The 17536-nt window shown below is 39.9% G+C and overlaps 1 protein-coding gene across 1 annotated transcript in view; it reads left to right on the forward strand.

Annotated features, from left to right (window-relative positions):
* The first annotated feature begins 786 nt into the window (after window positions 1–786).
* Window positions 787–17536, forward strand: part of fam120c (family with sequence similarity 120 member C) — a 37816-nt gene continuing 21066 nt past the window's right edge. The window contains exons 1-6 of the mRNA XM_080898263.1: window positions 787–2347; window positions 8455–8701; window positions 8865–8947; window positions 12109–12237; window positions 16971–17073; window positions 17229–17302. Coding sequence (XP_080754389.1) covers window positions 1832–2347; window positions 8455–8701; window positions 8865–8947; window positions 12109–12237; window positions 16971–17073; window positions 17229–17302 — 1152 coding nt within the window. The 5' untranslated portion in view covers window positions 787–1831. The remainder of the gene's footprint in view (window positions 2348–8454; window positions 8702–8864; window positions 8948–12108; window positions 12238–16970; window positions 17074–17228; window positions 17303–17536) is intronic.

Genomic DNA, 17536 nt, shown 5'->3' on the forward strand with positions numbered 1-17536 from the left:
GCTGGGCAGACGTTAGCAATGTTAGGCTTTCAGAATTTCTCATTTAATACATCCCTCCTGAGTCACCACAGGCTCAGTTACTCTTCTAGTCATATCCAGAAATCAGCTTGAAAACCTTGCACAGTGTTCCCACAGGTGGAGTCCAGAGCTATTCTGATTTCCCCTCAGACCACGCCACCTGGTTTCATTTCATTCTTCATTTCCTCTTTCTTTTCATATAACTTGTATAAAGACTTATTAAGATGATTTTTTTAATACAGTACGTTGATTTTTCTCAACAGCACATTTGATATATGCTGCCACAAGGAGGCGACAAACTCAAAGACTTTCGGCACAGGTGGGACAGCGCCATTCTACCTGTTACACTGCTTAAGTAACTGATTCATTTTGAACTACCACCAATTTATATCTATTTTGTAGTTGACCACTTTATACTACTTTGATTCCTTGAATAAAATGCTTAAAAAATCTCAACACGATAGAGATTGGTGCGTCAATATCAGAAATATAAAACACCAGCTATATTTCGATACATTTTGCTTGCTTTTATGCTTTTATTTTAAAGAAAAAATAACGGTCTGCACGTTGAACTGTCAAATAATCACGTATTTACTGGGTTCACTTGGAGAACTGCTGCTCTCCAGCTTTTTTATCCTCGTACAAACCGTCGCTGGCAGTTGTAGTTTTTTCTCGTTGCCGACGCTCGTGTTCTGGACGGACGCTATGCCATAGTCAGACTACTGTTCCCGTCGCTCCCCGCGCTCTGCCGCGCCTCCTTCCTCGCCTCCCTCCGCCTTCCCTCCCACTCCACTGGGCCGCGAGGAAGTCGCAAGATGGCTGACGTCGCTTGGAAGTAACGTTCCCCTCTGCAACATGAAGCCGTGAGCGTGGAAGAAAGCGAGGGAGGCACCATCGGGCTTTTATTTTTATTTTCTTTTAGTTACTTTTCTTTTCTTTCGTCAAACATCCATCTCATTCCGCGTCGTGTCCGCCCCGGACTTGTCTTCGGGAGTTGACGCGTCAAATCACGCCGGGGACCCTGCCAGCAGCAGCTAGCAGCTTAGCCACAGTTAGCAAATATTAGTGCAGCCAGGCACGCTGCTCATTAGTTTGTGTTAAATTAATATTCTGACACCTGTTATCCTGCACGCTGGTGTAGCACACGTGCTGAAATTTCCCAGAGGTTTAAAAAAACAACAACAACGGTTTTCAAGCTGCTCGGTTCACCATCATGTCCGCGAACTGGCCATCCAGCCTGTGGGTTTGCTAACTAAAAAAAGCGCAGTATTGCATCTGTTTCATGTGCACAAAACAGCGGGATTTTTTTTTATTTTGCAGACATTTCTCGGTCCACCATCTCGCTGCATTTTTGTTACTCGCTACCGACTGCATTTTGGAAGCTGGTCTTGTTAAAGCCAAATTATGGGAGCAGGAAACGTGTTAAACTTTTTCTGGTAGGTAGGTAGCTACACTGGCCTTTTCTGGCATCTCACCAAAAATCCACAGGGATGGACACTAAACTGAGCACCCTCGACCAAAACTAAAGTAAAGAAATAAAACAAACAAATTGGCATTTCGATATCTTGGGATAACTACCAGAAACAGTCGTGCGGCGGTGCATGGTGACTCGTTTTGCTAGGCAGCGTGACAGCCAAGTTGGTTTGCTGGGTTAACTAAACTACAGTTTTGTCACTACATCGGAGACCAGTTAGCTTTGCCCCGGAGTGCACAGCTAGCTGCAAGTCTCGCCCCACAACACGTTACAAACACGGCGTACAGAACGTATTCAGAGCCCGCTCCCGGTCAGACGCACCGGCTCAATAACACCGTCATGGGAGTGCAGGGCTTTCAGGAGTATTTAGAGAAGCGGTGTCCCGGGGCCACGGTCCCCGTGGACCTCCTCAAGCTTGCCCGGACCGCGGCCCGCCAGCCCCCTCACCATCATCACCCACACCACCACCCACATCACCCCGGGCCCATGCCTCCCCCGCCCCCGCCTGCCAGGATCCTAATCGACGCTGATTCCGGCCTGCAGCGCCTGTACGGCGGCTACCAGACGGACTGGGTGTGCGGAGGCGAGTGGAACGCCATGCTGGGATACCTGGCCGCCCTGTCGCAGGCCTGCTTGTACCAGGGTGGCCTGGAGCTGGTCGTGGTTTTCAACGGCACCCTGGGGAAGGAGCGCTGGCCCGAGTGGGCGCGGCGAGCTCAGAGCCAGCGACAGACGGCGCAGCTGATAGTCAACCACGTCGGCAGCAAGGCCACCCCGCCTCCCCGGGCATGGTTCCTGCCCCCGGCCTGCCTCAGCCACTGTGTCCGCCTCGCCATGTTCCGCTTCCGAGTGCGGGTAAGCAGATCAATCATGGCTGTGTGAAAGTTGTTTTATTGTGGTCGTGTCATACGGCGTGCCGCTCATTTTACACTTGTTAGGTGCAGCAGGCCCATTTAGCTGTTTGCATCATTCACAACCGTTTTAACGCCTTCCCTGGTTTGTGGCAAGTGCAAGAAGCAGCTCTAACCACAGAAACGAGTGAACACCTGAGTCTTATTATTATGCTTATTTTTTCGTTGTTTTTTTTTTCCGTTGTTTTGTTTGTTTTTTTTTTGCACAAATGCAATCACTTTCTGTTAAAGCAGTGTTTTTTGGACTAGCTCTTTCCACCCAGCAAAGCCAGATGTCAGTTTCTAGCTGTTGCATGTGGCTGCTGCTCTTTGCTTTGTGGGGTTACAGCCTCCAATGCTTCAGACACGCCTGTTCTTTTGGCCACTGGTAGTCCCAAAATCCTGAGCATAGGTTTTTTTTTCCAACCCACTAGATCTGGAGCGCCAGACACTTATTCTAGTGCACTCTTTGTGATTTTTTTTCCCCTCCTCCCATCTTTTCTGCATCATTTTATGCTGCATATATCTGGGATGTAGTGTATAGTCTCACTCATGCATTCTGTATTGCTTTCATGATTTCATTTCTGGTCTCTTTTGTGCTTGTGGACCAAACATGAGAATCAGAGTGTGAATACTTGATAATTCTGTCTGAAAGTGAGCTAGTGAGCTACTTCTGTGATTTTTTTTTTTTTTTTTTTTTTTTTGGAGGGGGGGGGGGGGGGGGGGTGATATAGCCTGCTTTTGCATTACACTTGTCCAAAAATATATTTATAAGTCCCTGAATTTTAATGTAGGATTTCTGCCTATTTAAGAAAAGAAATTCTACACTTTCCATATACACCAGTGATGATATTTATGAAAATTTGCACAGGCTTTTTCTACCCGGTTGAGCTACATATTTGCTTCTAGCTGTTGTGTGTAGCTGCTCTTCTTTGCACTCACATGCGTTTGGAATCTGCTGGGACCGTCCTCACCTTCCGCATCTGCTCCAGTTGTTCCTTGAGCCCCTAGTACTTGTCAATCATGGATGCAGGCTTAAGCACAGGGCATTTAGTTGCACTTATTCATGGTGAATTTTTAGGCCAATTTTCACCTTTCACTTTATGCTATTAATATCTGGGGTATAATTCAGCAAATCTCTTGGGGAATTCTGCATTACTTTCAAATAATTATTCTCATTTATTTTCCCTTCCCATAGATGTGATTCAGTTCTTGTCAGTCCTTTTTTGTTTTTCCTCGTGTTTAAACATGAAAGTCAGTGTAAACGGCTGATAATTCTGCCTGATAACAGGCTACTTTATTGTCTTTTGTTTGAAGAAGTCACCTGCTCAGAGGTGCCTAAAATACCTGTCCAAAAAGGGATTTCTAAATGCCTGGATTTTAATAGCTTAGATGTGTTTCAGCAAGATTTCTGTAGATTTGATATGTCTCACACAACTGTCATGATTTTAAAGAATTTAGCAATTGGTATCTCTAGCTGGTCCTTGCAGCTGGTGCCCCGTGTTTGTAACGGTCTGGAAGGAGGTGAAGTCTGTCCAAGATAAATTCAGATATAGTGATAAATGCTTGGTCTAAAAGAATTTGTCATTCCAAAGTGGAGATTGGAAACATGTACTTTAAGGCATGACCTGTCTAGCCTATATATTACATAACATGAACTCGGTGAACTTTTTTATACATTGTTGAGCAGCTGCTGAGTTGGGAGCACTATTTATAGTTCCCAGGTGACTTACAGTGGTATACTTTGAGTTAATTTGTATATTTGAGTTAGTTGGTGTTTCAGAATAGGGCTGTTTGATATAACGATATATAAATCGGATGACGATATAAAAACGTCTATCTTTAATTTTACGCTATTGTTTGTTTCGTGGTGTCGCAAAATAAACTGTTTGAGGCAATATTTTGTCATCGTTTTGATGGTCACTGTAGTGGCTATATTAATTTCTTAAAGTTCTCTCTTTCTCTTATATTTAATATAACCACACTACAGACGGACAAGCGCCTGTTTTTATGCGTTGTGGTTAGCAACAACGACGGTAACACCATCGCGTGTCCGCTTGTTTATGTTCCACATAAGCCTTTCACAATAAAGCTCAAGACCCTGTTGAGACTTTTCAAAATAAACTGAATCACGTGAAAGAGCAGATTATTTACAGATGAGAAGTAAAAAAGAGCCTCCAGGTGCTAAAAAATAAACCTTAGACTCAAACGTTAGAACAGGCTTTTCCCCGCAGCACGCCGTGTAATAAATACTCACAAAGAAAACGGCGGCCGTTACAACTTATGTCTAAAAATGTATAGTTTCATGCAGGAAACGCTTCCCGCAAGTCGAGCTGCCCGAGATTCACAGAATTTACAGAAAATGTTACATTTTTGTGATTTATATCGTCGTCAGACGATAGAATTATTATATCGGGATATGAGATTTTGGTCATATTGCACAGCCCTATACAGAATACTAGAAATAAAATATTTTTGTGCATCTGACCTTTTGAAACATCAGTAATGTGCTTTATAAATGCACTGAACCACTCTGCTGTTATCATACAGTAATGTGAAATATATAATGCATCCTAGAGAGCCATAAATGTGCCTCTAGCAGTCCCCTCTTGTCAGCTTTATGTAGCCTGCTGTCATGTTTTGCCTTTGATCTACATTCCCATAGCTAGTATAACAAAAACACAGTGCCATATTGTTTCCTGAGAGGATACTTGTTAGAATAGAAAAATCCCACCTACATTACAACACAACACACTCTGATGCTTCATGTGCTCGTACAGCATCGTTACTCACAGTTCCCATGTGTGCACGCTTGTTTTGCCCTACCTGTATTCTGAGAAACTGTGTTGCTTCTGCAGCTCCAAGTATTTCACCTCTGCTTGCATTGCACCTTCACTTTAGTTACTGTTGTTCTTATCTGTGCAGCTTTGGGTCTCTGCTTACTTCTATGTGTACTGGATGCCAGTTTAGTGTTTTTGGAGTTGCTACACATGCCTTTTTCTGGTCATTAAACTCTGGTATTAATTCTAGATATACAGACTTAAAGCTGAAACTAATTGTTTACTTTTAGCACTGGACTGTGTGGCTAAAAATTCACATCACAATATTTTTTAAGATTCTAGCTGTTTTATTGTATATTATGCCATTATTGATGTATAATTTCTATTTAAGTGGGCATTCATTCTTCTGTCAGAAACAAATTGGTAAATGGTAAATGGCCTGCATTTGTATAGCGCTTTACTTAGTCCCTAAGGACCCCAAAGCGCTTTACGCTACATCCAGTCATCCACCCATTCACACACACATTCACACACTGGTGATGGCAAGCTACATTGTAGCCACAGCCACCCTGGGGCGCACTGACAGTGTCCGGCGAGGCTGCCGGACACTGGAGCCACCGGGCCCTCTGACCACCACCAGTAGGCAACGGGTGAAGTGTCTTGCGTGTCTTGCCCAAGGACACAACGACCGAGACTGTCCGAGCCGGGGCTCGAACCTTCCGATTACAAGGCGAACTCCCAACTCTTGAGCCACGATCGTTTAACGTTTTAACATTGTTATAAACGTTAACTTAAATAAAACAAAGACCATACAACCAAAACAATTAATAACCTACTCTTAGTCTTAATAAAATTAAATAAATTTGAATATTTGTAATAGTCAGGTATTTACTGAGGATGTCCCTGGCAACTAATTTATTGAATGTTTAAATATGCAGGGGGGAAAAATAAGACTGACTAATCCCCCCCCAAAAACACTCAAAATATTTGGGACTAAATACAGCCTATTGCCATGGCTATAATAACATCTGACAACCAACTGCTACACATCAATGTGTAACCAACTAGTTTCTAATGCTGACTAGTGAGGGTGGCAACGTTTAAATATCTGGCCAACTAGTTATGCACGTCTCTAGTGTTTACTGCATGTTGTGGCTTGATTATTGAAATTTTAATTAACATTTTACTTTGGATTTAGCCACAGGCCTTTATAAATATGTCACTCATTTTGTCTTGGGTTGCAGACCTTTTATTCATAGCATCGTGCATTCATCCTCTCCTTTGAAGCACAAACGCAATCATCATTTTGTTCAGCTCGATTTGAGTGGGCTTAAAGAGTGTCCTTGGTTTACAAGCTATCTCAAAACAGTAAAAGTCATAAAAGGATCCAACAAACGAAGGTGGAAGGATCATCACAGTTAGCGCAGCCTTTTTCTCAGAATCGCTGGGCTTTATAGTCAAATATATTTGCATCTGCATGCTCCACCACTTTCACGTTTTTAACCTACTGATTTGTGCGTTGAATTAGGTATACAGTATATGTAGTTGATGGGGGGAAAAAAAGACTTAAAGATTTTTTTTTAAGTTCAGTAAACTAATGTTGAGTAAACTGCGTTATATAATTGAGCTTACAGCATTTTTTTTAACACGGTAGTTGTCACCCTAAAGTTTTTTTTATACATCAATCAGTGGTTTTCTTTGCTCCCATTGGTAGTCACTTCAATTATCCACCTCAAAATTTTGAATTTTCACTTCGTACACGCCCACTCTCCCTGTCGCTAACTGTTGTTGCTACCAGTCGCTGAATGTCATTGTTATATCGCTGCTAGGCTTTTAAAGTCTGCTTCACTGTTAGTTGATTTAAAAGCATCATCGTGTTGTAGTGGTTCTAGCACTGTTGAATAGTAACTAATTAGTATTTCCCAATGATAATAAATGTCTTGCATCGTTTTGACATTGTTCATTCTTCAGTTTTATTTAAGATCTTAAAATGGATTGATTCTTAATGTTTGCTTGGTTTTAGTGATACAGAGAGATGAAATAGTTTAAACAAGTCTCAATCATCCTTGCCATCTTTGTCCCATATTGCATTCATTTGAAAAAAAGATATTTGATTACAAACTCATTAAATGGAATTTTAATAACAAAGCTTTGTCTAATTATTTAGTTTTCACATTGATCAACGCTGACATCGATTAAAAAGATTCCACATAATCCCGAGGCCGTAGTGCTCTCCCTCTATCTGACAAAAATATGGCCCCTCATCCACAAACTATGAAGAATATTACGCGGCCATATGTTGAGAAAGATGCATCACCAGGACACTGAAAGTAACCGGTACAGCACAGTTTTGCCTCAGATGTAATTTTGCGAGCAAACAGTGTTTTATGAAACCTTGTCATGGACCGTGGAGCAGAAGTATTGTGTTGGCATAAAATGTGTCACTGCCAGTTTTGGTCTGTCATCTACATTCATCATAAACGAAGTATGTTGTAGTGACAGCTTGCACGAGAGACTGTCATTTTCTCCATTGGCAGTCCACTTCAAAAAAAAAAAATAATTTCAATTCCTCTGAAATGTCATCTGGTCTATAAAACATTGGGGAGTACTGAAAAATGCCCATCGTGATTCACCAACCAGCTGTCTTGTACTACAGTGGTGTGGGTGACCAAATTCTACAGTCCAATCTATCTAAACCTCCCTTCAGCTCTCTTACTCTGTGATCTCATTAGACCATTTATAGTCTCAACCACTGGCTTCAAGTTTTAATGAATGCAGCAGAAAGTTTATTTTGTAAATTATGGTCCCCATTGGTGTAAAACAACAAAAACCATTTGGGGTAAAGCAGGGTAAGGTGTGCTGTGTGATTGACAGCTGTGCTAGCCTATGGTTGAGCAGCGTTCCATGTTTTCTCAGACAGATAGCTATTCAAACAAAAAGTCTCAGGTTGAGGCGGAACATCCCAATGGCTAGCTCCGTCACTTGTATACAGACTTTAGCAGCAGCTCAGCTTTCAAAATAAGAGTGTGCAGGCTCTCCACTTGTAAACTTGTATAGAAAGCTAATAAAATAAACCTCCAGGCTCTGTGTGGGGAAACGCTGATATCAAAAAGCCACAAATTAGAGAAGCTAAGTTTGAGTAAAACTTGTCTCTTATTCTTAAAAAAAGCAACTTAAACAGTGATCAGATAAGCAATAAATAACTTTTTCTTAATCCATTTATACTTTAAATATGAAAGAGGTGGTGCGAAATTTCATAGAGCTAACAAATTTGTCTTCTCTGTATCTACAGGTTGTACAGACTTTGGAGGACCACCACCAGGAAGTGCTCTCTCTCTACAGGGACTATGGATTTGCAGGCCTGATCGCTCAGGATTCAGAGTTTGCCCTCTGCAACGTCCCCGCCTACTTTTCCTCGCATGCGCTCAAACTGAGCTGGAACGGAAAGAACCTGACCACACACCAGTATCTGCTGTCCGAGGCCGCCAGGCAGCTCGGGCTCAAGACACAGCACCTGCCCTGCTTTGCTGCTCTGCTGGGTGAGGAGCGATACAATGGCACACACCTCAAAATCCAAACTATATACCACACTTCTTACTTTTGAAGGACACACCCCTGTACGTGGGTTATAATTGACAGCTGCCTTTGTCTGTTGTTTTTGTTCACTGATGCAACAAAAAGTTAAGAACTTCTTTCTTTCAGGAAATCATATTTTGCCTGATGAAGACCTGGCTGCCTTCCACTGGAGTCTGCTGGGACCAGAACACCCACTAGCCTCCCTCAAGGTAACGATTGCTTCTTTGTCCATAGTTCTCTGCGAATAAAAGAAAATATTAGCTGTAACAGTATGTAATGTCACATGAACCCTTACCTCATTTTTGTGTCTTATTTTTCTCACTACGTTTTTCCCCCTTTTACAACAAGATCCATCTGTTGATCTTTAGAAGGCTTTTATTGTGAAATGTTTGTAGCAAATGATAATAAATAAATGTATTGACGTGTTCCAACAAGCTGACTGTTAAAATACACCTGAAGTGTATCACCGGATGGAACCTGTTTCCAAGAAAGGCCTTTGGTCCCGTGGTCCGGGTGCAGTGCTTAAGTCACATGCCGTCAACGTTTCCTCCACTGGCTGTTTTGAACTTTGATGTTGTGCCCGCAACAGTGGCAGACCGACGTTGTATTACAATTAATGGCTTACAGAGTGCCGAGTGTGGTGTGTAGCACTGCTAGCATTTGCAGCCTTCGTCCACACTCTGCACAATGTGGTTGATGTGGTTTACGCTGACACGGCATTTATATGATTGTGTTTTCAAGCTTGAAGTAATGCAGTACGCTGCTGGTTCACTTGCCAGTCTTGTCTTACTTTCCATCTAGCTTGCTTATAATTTCCCATCACACAGTGTGTGGTAAGTGTTGTCAAAGGTCGGGGCTCCTGGTGGCTGCATTAAAATGTAATTTTACTTTCAAAAGTGACTCTTTGTGCCAAGATATAACAGTATAGCCTAGTTCCCATTATCCTGTAAAAAGCAGACAACCTGGATTCTTATAAATATTTTACAGTCAGTTCTGCTTCAGTGGATATAAGTGATCAGGGATCAGATAACGTTAAACGAGAGAGGCCTTGCCCCTCAGTGATATTGTCAAAGGTTAACATCCAAATGAAATGTTCTTCTTCTTTTGATATGATTATGTGAATACTGTGAATTCCATCCATCCCTTTAAAGCACACAGTCAGCTATGGCTGAAAACCCCCAAAATACAGGTAGTGTTTATCTTTGCTAGCCAGACAAATGCAGAGGCAGATGAACCTTAAAAAACGTTATTCTGACAGTGACTCAAGAAGTTGTGTACTGGTGGCAAGCAGTCAATATTTTAATTCTACATTGGTCTGTGTTTACTTTGCCATGCCTCAGCAGCAGTGCACCAGTTGCTAGAAATAGTGCTAACATAAAGGTTAGCAGTTTGCAGCAGGTATGGAATACCTGCACTAACAAGTTTTGCTGACGATGATTGAAAGGCTCAGATGACTACGCTATCCTTGTTGACTTTTCACCCTCTTTCTATAGTTCCAATAAGTTTAACACTTGTTCAGAAGATTTTCTGTTTTAAGGGTGACGTAAGTTGTTTTCTACTCGCTTCTTATCTTCACTTCATCTTCCTCTCATCTGTTTTGTTTCTCGTATATGAAGAGGTGTACCCACATTGAAACTGAGAGCAGGGAAAGAAGAAGCCGGTGTGACCGGTAAACAACAAATTTTAATGAATTAGTTCCCTTACATAAATACAGTTATCTTTCTTTTACGCTTTTTCCTTTGATATGCATTAATTTATCAGCAAATATCAGTCCATTACTTTTGCATATTGTATGTTTCCTGACACATAAAATGATGATTACAAGTCCTTTCCTAGCATTGAGGGATAAGGCTTATTAATTTAGCGCTGGTATTGGATGAGTACTTGTTATCAGCAAATACCTGAAGCAACACCACTGGTATCATATTGGAACTGGAAAGCAGATCTCCCAGTTTAATTTGTTTTTTCATTTTTAACATTTATTGATTTCCATTAGTGATTACTTATCTTAACATTCCTTGGCAGGAATGGTAATTCTTGTACACATATGTAGATTGACTTCAGAGGTTAATCTACACATGTAGGTTAATCCAAAAATCTATGTTCACAAGTATTTCACAAGGTAAATAACTTGTGAAATACTTGTGAACATAGATCGTGCTCATGATCATGAAATGTCATGTTTTTTTTGTTGTTTTCTTTTGGTTTTTTGTGACAGTCAACATGACTTTGTAAGTAAAGTGTTTCAGCAGGTGGGACTGTTATTAGCACTGTGGCAAGAAGGTTTTGGGATCTTTCAATCCAGATAATCTGGCTTCTTCCCACAGTCCAAAGGCTTGCGTGTGGAATCTGTCAGTATGCTAACCAAAGAAATGAAGCTTTGAAAAAAGTGGCAACTGCGTTGTTTCCCACTATCCATGATCTTTTAAAGACTAGACCCAACCTGTTTATGATGTCTGACCCTAATCACATAGTTTAGTTTCTAAACTTGACAGTGAGTCTTTATGACTAAACATAAGTTGTTTTTCTATACCTAAATCTCAGTCATTTTGAATGCCTGGCTCTAACAAAGTGGTTTTCCATGCAAATTAATCATAAAATTAATAGCATGTTAAAAAAAATGTAGATAATAATCTGTGACCTATGAGACTTGAACGTTGACATTGTCACTCTTTAAAAAAAAAAAAAGGAAAATACACTTTCGTGTACATGGACACAAATGACTACTTTTGAAATGGGTCAGATGATAGTTAAAGTGGAAAATTCCTATCCAGGAGTCGATCAATAGTTTAGAGTTTCTGATATTCACTACCTGCCACGAAATGCTATTGGTTAATCATTTCTTTCTTCTTCAAGTGTGGCCAAGCCCCACCAGTGGCACAAATTTCATGCAAAGCTCTCCATAAAGTTTTAGTTACCCTGCAAACAAACTGATAAACCTAACCAGCCTCTCCCTCAGAGCGAGGAACAGGCGTTATTAATTTAACGCTCCTATGGGCACATGCCAAAAGCCACATATCTGTAACGCGATCGTTCTGTTATTGGAATCATTCTTTTGTCAAAAGTGTCAATTTTTTATTGGTGAACATTGCAGTATTTGGTGTTTTTATATATATATATATATATATATATATATATATATATATATATATATATATATATATATATATATATATATATATATCTCACCAAAGTTGCTTAGAAAAAAGTGTATAATAAATATCTAATAAAAAAAAGTGAGCAATATGAATGCCGCTTCTGTGCAATGCTTCTTAAAAAATCTACCTGTCTGTCATGCGGCTGTTTCACAGTGCCGCTGTCCTCGTAGCTCGATATAAGTACATGAGAGCCTTTGTTCTCTTGCTGTCAGGTGCGAGCCCATCAGTTGGTGCTGCCGCCCTGTGAGGTGGTGATCAAAGCCGTCTCAGAGTACGTCGCCTCCATCAAAGACCTGGGAAACCTCGACGCCATTGCCAGAGATGTCTTCAAACAGTCACAGGTAGGTCATGTGTGTCACTGATGGGTTTTTTTACCGACTGCTCGGAGACCGACATCCTGCCAGGTGAATTAAAATGTCTTTAAATAAGATTTACATGAAAAGAAAAGAACAATGTGAACATGCTTTTAGCCGAGGTTTGACTTTACATATCAGATTTTTGCTGACAGTTAAATAGGTTATTACTGTTGACACAAGGCCTGAGTCAGCAACTGTACTTCCTCACATATCAGTGCTAAACTGTAGCCTTCTGCTTATCCGATATAAATCTGTGCTGCACGGGGTTAGCTAGTCCCCGGTGTCGCCTCGGGAAGTGGTTTCTGCTGTGTTGTTCATGTCTAAAGGACATAAACATTTAAATCTATAATTGGGTGGCGTGTTGAGTTTGATGTCTTCTGTAAAAGGAAAGTTATGGTAGGAGTTAAGTCGTAGTTTACTGAACATGTTTATAAACTATATGGCTCTTTGACTAATAGGGTTTTTCCACTGTGGTTAGTTTAGATGATCAGTTGAGCTGCGCTGCTAGAGTGCATGTGTTTTTCCACTGTTTCACACAGCAAAAAAAAGCTGAACGGTGAAGATGGTGCATTTACTTGACAACACATACAAGAAGCCATTCTGTACTTTGTTTTCATGGCCCAAAACAGGCCTTCCAGGTTTTGTGAGGGTGAGCGACTCGCACAAAGTTGAGGCAAACCTAAAATACCCAAAATAAACCAGTGCATCTTTGTTGTTTTTGTCCATCTGTGAAGCAAAGATGCATGCTAAACTCAAGTACTTAAGGCTTCTGACTTTGATGAAATGTGACGTCAAAATGGTTTAGGGCTGCCAAATAAACTGATACGTTGGAAAAAACATGTTGTGATTGAGTAAAGTTGTTATTACAGTTGTAATTACTAAATGGGACAGGAAAGTACCTACAAGGATATAGGATGAGGGACCAAAAAAATAAAATGGCATCTATGGGATAATTATGTAGAGTAGAGATGACAGTTGTCCCCCCTGTAACTAGGAACCAATCAACAGCCATTTTACTATAGAGTGGAACATGGAAGTATAGATTTCCTTTAAGTAAACAGAGGGTTACACTACATGTAATTTTCTGGAGGAAGATGTAAAAGTATAGGTAATTGTTCTTATCTTCTCCTGTGTCCATAATACAAAGTTAAATGGTAATTATTCAGCCATTTGATGGAAAGCGACACGCTGGATTCAGCCATTAATAAAGGTTAAAAAAAAATGTTATAAACCTTTAGAAAAAAGTTACTTTGACCTGCCATGACCACAGCAGTGTGCTGCTGTTACTTACTGTGTGGCTTATGTCTAAATTCTTGCCATTACACCATGGCCCAAACTGGGTTATTGGAAAAACCGCGTCCATCCCATCTCATATTAAGCAACTTATCAATAAACCACATAGCCTTTCGTAAAACAGAGTTTGCCATCCTTGTTATAACATGTTCAGTTTATCTTAACACACATTTGCAATTTGTCCTTACAAACTGGTGCATTCCCAAAACAAATGAAAACAGCTAAAGTAACACCACTGTTTAAAAATGGTGACAGACACCAATTCACAAATTATAGGCCTGTCTCTCTACTTTCTCAATTTTCAAAAATACTGGAAAAAGTCTTTAGTAATAGACTTGACAAATTTATAGATAAACACAAAATAATAACGGATAGTCAGTATGGTTTCAGATCAAATAGATCAACATCATTGGCATTAATGGAACTGATCGAAAATATCACCAACAATATAGATAAAAGACAATGTATAGTTAGTGTATTCATTGACCTAAAAAAAGCTTTTGACACAATTAATCATGACATATTACTTGATAAACTGGAGTACTACGGCATTAGAGGAGTGGTGTTAGAATGGGTAAAGAGTTATTTGAGAGACAGGCAGCAATTTGTGAAAATTGGGGAATATCAATCAGAGTGTATGGACATTGTTTGTGGAGTTCCGCAGGGGTCAGTATTGGGACCAAAGCTGTTTATCCTCTATATCAATGATATATGCAGAACATCAGATATACTACAGTTTATTCTATTTGCAGATGATACAAATATTTTTTGTGCTGGAGAGAACTTACATCAGCTTTTGGAAATTGTCACACAAGAAATGATTAAACTGAAAACATGGTTTGATAGAAATAAGCTATCATTAAATTTGGAAAAAACTACATTTATGTTATTCGGAAATTGTAAAAAAGATGCAGGAGCAAAATTATTAGTAAACAATGTTGAAATAGAGCAAGTTTCGGATACAAAATTTCTGGGTGTGATAATAGATAACAAAATCTGCTGGAAACCTCACATAAAGCATATACAAGCCAAACTGTCAAGAAGCATCTCCGTACTAAGTAAAGTTAAATATTTTTTGCCTTCCAAATCACTCCGGGTACTTTATTGTTCACTTATATTGCCATATTTGGAATACTGTGTGGAAATTTGGGGAAACACATATAAAACTGCACTTCAACCAATATGTAAAATTCAAAAAAAAGCAATCAGGATGATTAATAAAGCAGGATTTAGAGACCATACTAACATCATGTTTTTGAAATTAAAAATACTGAAGTTTATGGATCTTATAAAATATAAAACTGCAAAAATTATGTACAAGGCCAGATACAATACGTTACCAGGAAATATACAGAGGATGTTCTATGACAGAGAAGGAGACTATGAATTGAGGGGGAAATTGAATCTAAGGATTCTTAAAGCACGGTCAAAGGTTAAAACCTTTTGTGTCACTATTTATGGGGTAAAACTGTGGAATAGTTTTACTATAGATCTACAGCAATGCTCAGGAATTAGTAAGTTCATGAAAAAACTTCGAAAACTGATTTTGGAAGAATATGATACCGATAAAGATGATCACCCATTGTATGTATAAAAATATCAAATTATATCCAAATTATATCAGTCACGGTAGCCAAGTTTATATAGGTTCTCCTCGTGTATCGTGTGGAGTATGTGATGATGGGAATTAGGTGAATTATGTGGGATCAATAAGATGTTGAGCAGGGGTAGGAATTAATAAGTATGTTCATACTTCTTCCTACTCCTTTTCAGACCAAACATTGTTACATTATGTCAGACGATTTTGTTTTATTTCATTATATATTTTTTGTTTATCTGAACACATACGTGTGTGTGTGTATATCTACATATATATTCGTATCTGTAAATGAAAATATATGTAGTGTGTATATATTGTTTTTTGTTTTATATGTCTGAAACAAATAAAGATACAATACAATACAATCTTTGCAGTTAAAGTATGTAAAGCTGAACATTTTTCTTGAGCTGGAATAATCACAGAGTTCAGTAAGAAGCGACTTTATTTGTATTTTTTCCTGAATCCAGCAGCAAACTAGATTCTGATAACGATGTACGTATAACTTATTGCTCACTCTTTAATTTGAACGAATCTCACATTAAACTCTGAGTCTATACATGTGCTCACTCTAGCATTAACGTGGTTTAATCCACACCAAAGTATAGGTTTCTAAATGCAGTATATTCTCCTGTTTGATATTAAACAGTACATGTGGGGCCTTTTTTCTTCTTCTTCAAAAGCAGATTTGTGTCTTCAGTTATAACCAAAGTGTCACGGAGAGGACGGGGAGATTGAAAGATAAACCTTTGCATGGGGTCAGTTTATAGTAAACATGGCGACTCTCTTCCAGCTACAAGGACTTAGTGATCTGGAACCAGAGCGGCAAACATCTAACCAGGTGTCAGAAACCAAACCAGTTGTTCCTGTAGTAATGAATGACACAGAAAAGGACCAATACTTCAGCCATATAGACTCGTGTCAACATATCAGTAAATGTTAACCTCCTAGGACCTGGTGTCCACATATGTGCACATCACATTTTGGGTTGTCTAGACCAAAATACTAAATTTTGCTCTACAAGGGCCTGATATCCACTCACGAGGACATTTTACTGCCTAAGTTTAATCAAAATTTAAAATGAATATCCTCATACGTGGCTCTCATTTTTCTTAGGAACAAAAATCGGGTAAAAAAAAAAGGTGATTCTTTGGGACCCGATGAATGTAAAAACAATCAGCCCAAATATCAAAGAGAAATTAAAAATGCATGCTGTGGAAGATTTTTGAAACTGTTTCTGGACGTGGGGAGATGTACAAAAAAGTAGAAAAAAATTGAGGGACACAGCCATGTGCCCCTGGAAAATAAACTGACCAAAACAAAGAGCAGGGACTTAAAAGTGAAAAACGTCCCATTATTTTCTTTCTTTTGGATAGCACAGCATGTAAATCAGTGGGACACAACCATACGGTAATTAATGCATATGTGCCACACATGAGCATGAATGCAGGCAAAGATATCGGCCACTTGCAAAGGTTATAGGTTGTAGGTTATAGGTTGTAGGCTCTACAAAGAGTCCCCGCAGAGGTCTAAATCAGGCCTTAGGCATGTTATTTAATCTTGTTTACACTGGATAAACCAGTGACCAAGTAGGTTTGACTTTATGGCTATGTTGCTGTGACAACCTCCCCTTTGTAAAACCAAAACATCAAACACTGGTCCACGGACAGAGAACAGGCCAAAGGTTTTTTTGTTCTTGTTTTTTCCTTCTTGGGTGCGTAATGCAGGAAATCTCTCCAGCAGATCCCTCAGTTAGAACATCCTCACTGCCATCTGTAATACCAGCAGGTTCAGTAGTCTTCATAATGCTTTTGCCCCCCCTTTGCAGTCTCGTATGGAGGACAAGGTGGAGCGATTCAAGAAAGCTGTGGAGTATTTCTCAGCTGCCTCCAAACCCCGCTCACCTAACATGGGGCCCTCCTCTTTCATCTGTGAGTAGCAAGCGGCTCAGGACGCAAGTTCAGAAAACAGGATTGCTGTTATGTAATCTTTTTGGCTTGCTCGATGTACTTTTATTCACTGTGAATAAAACACATTTGTCTATTTGTTTTTAATCCCTGTTTTTTTTTTCTCTCGCTGTGCACAGTACCTGGGTTTGGACCTGCTCCATTTGGGGGACCACCTGGTCACATGGGACCGATGCAGCCTGGAAAGAATCAGGTAGATTCCTTTTCTCGCTAATCCTTAAGTCTCTTTGATGTGTAATTGTGTTCTGTCTACATGAGTCTACATGTAGAATAGTGGATTAGGCTTTATTTCCCTTTGCTCTTTGAAATCCCTTTGAGGCATGTGCTCGTTTAGTGACTGATGGAGGAGGGTGCACTTCTTCCCGTCTTGTATCCTCCCACCAGCCTTGATGATATGCTTCCAGTTTGATCTGATATAAAATAGGAC

The sequence above is a fragment of the Rhamphochromis sp. 'chilingali' genome (genome assembly GCF_963969265.1).
Source record: "Rhamphochromis sp. 'chilingali' genome assembly, chromosome: 12".
NCBI lineage: Eukaryota > Metazoa > Chordata > Actinopteri > Cichliformes > Cichlidae > Rhamphochromis > Rhamphochromis sp. 'chilingali'.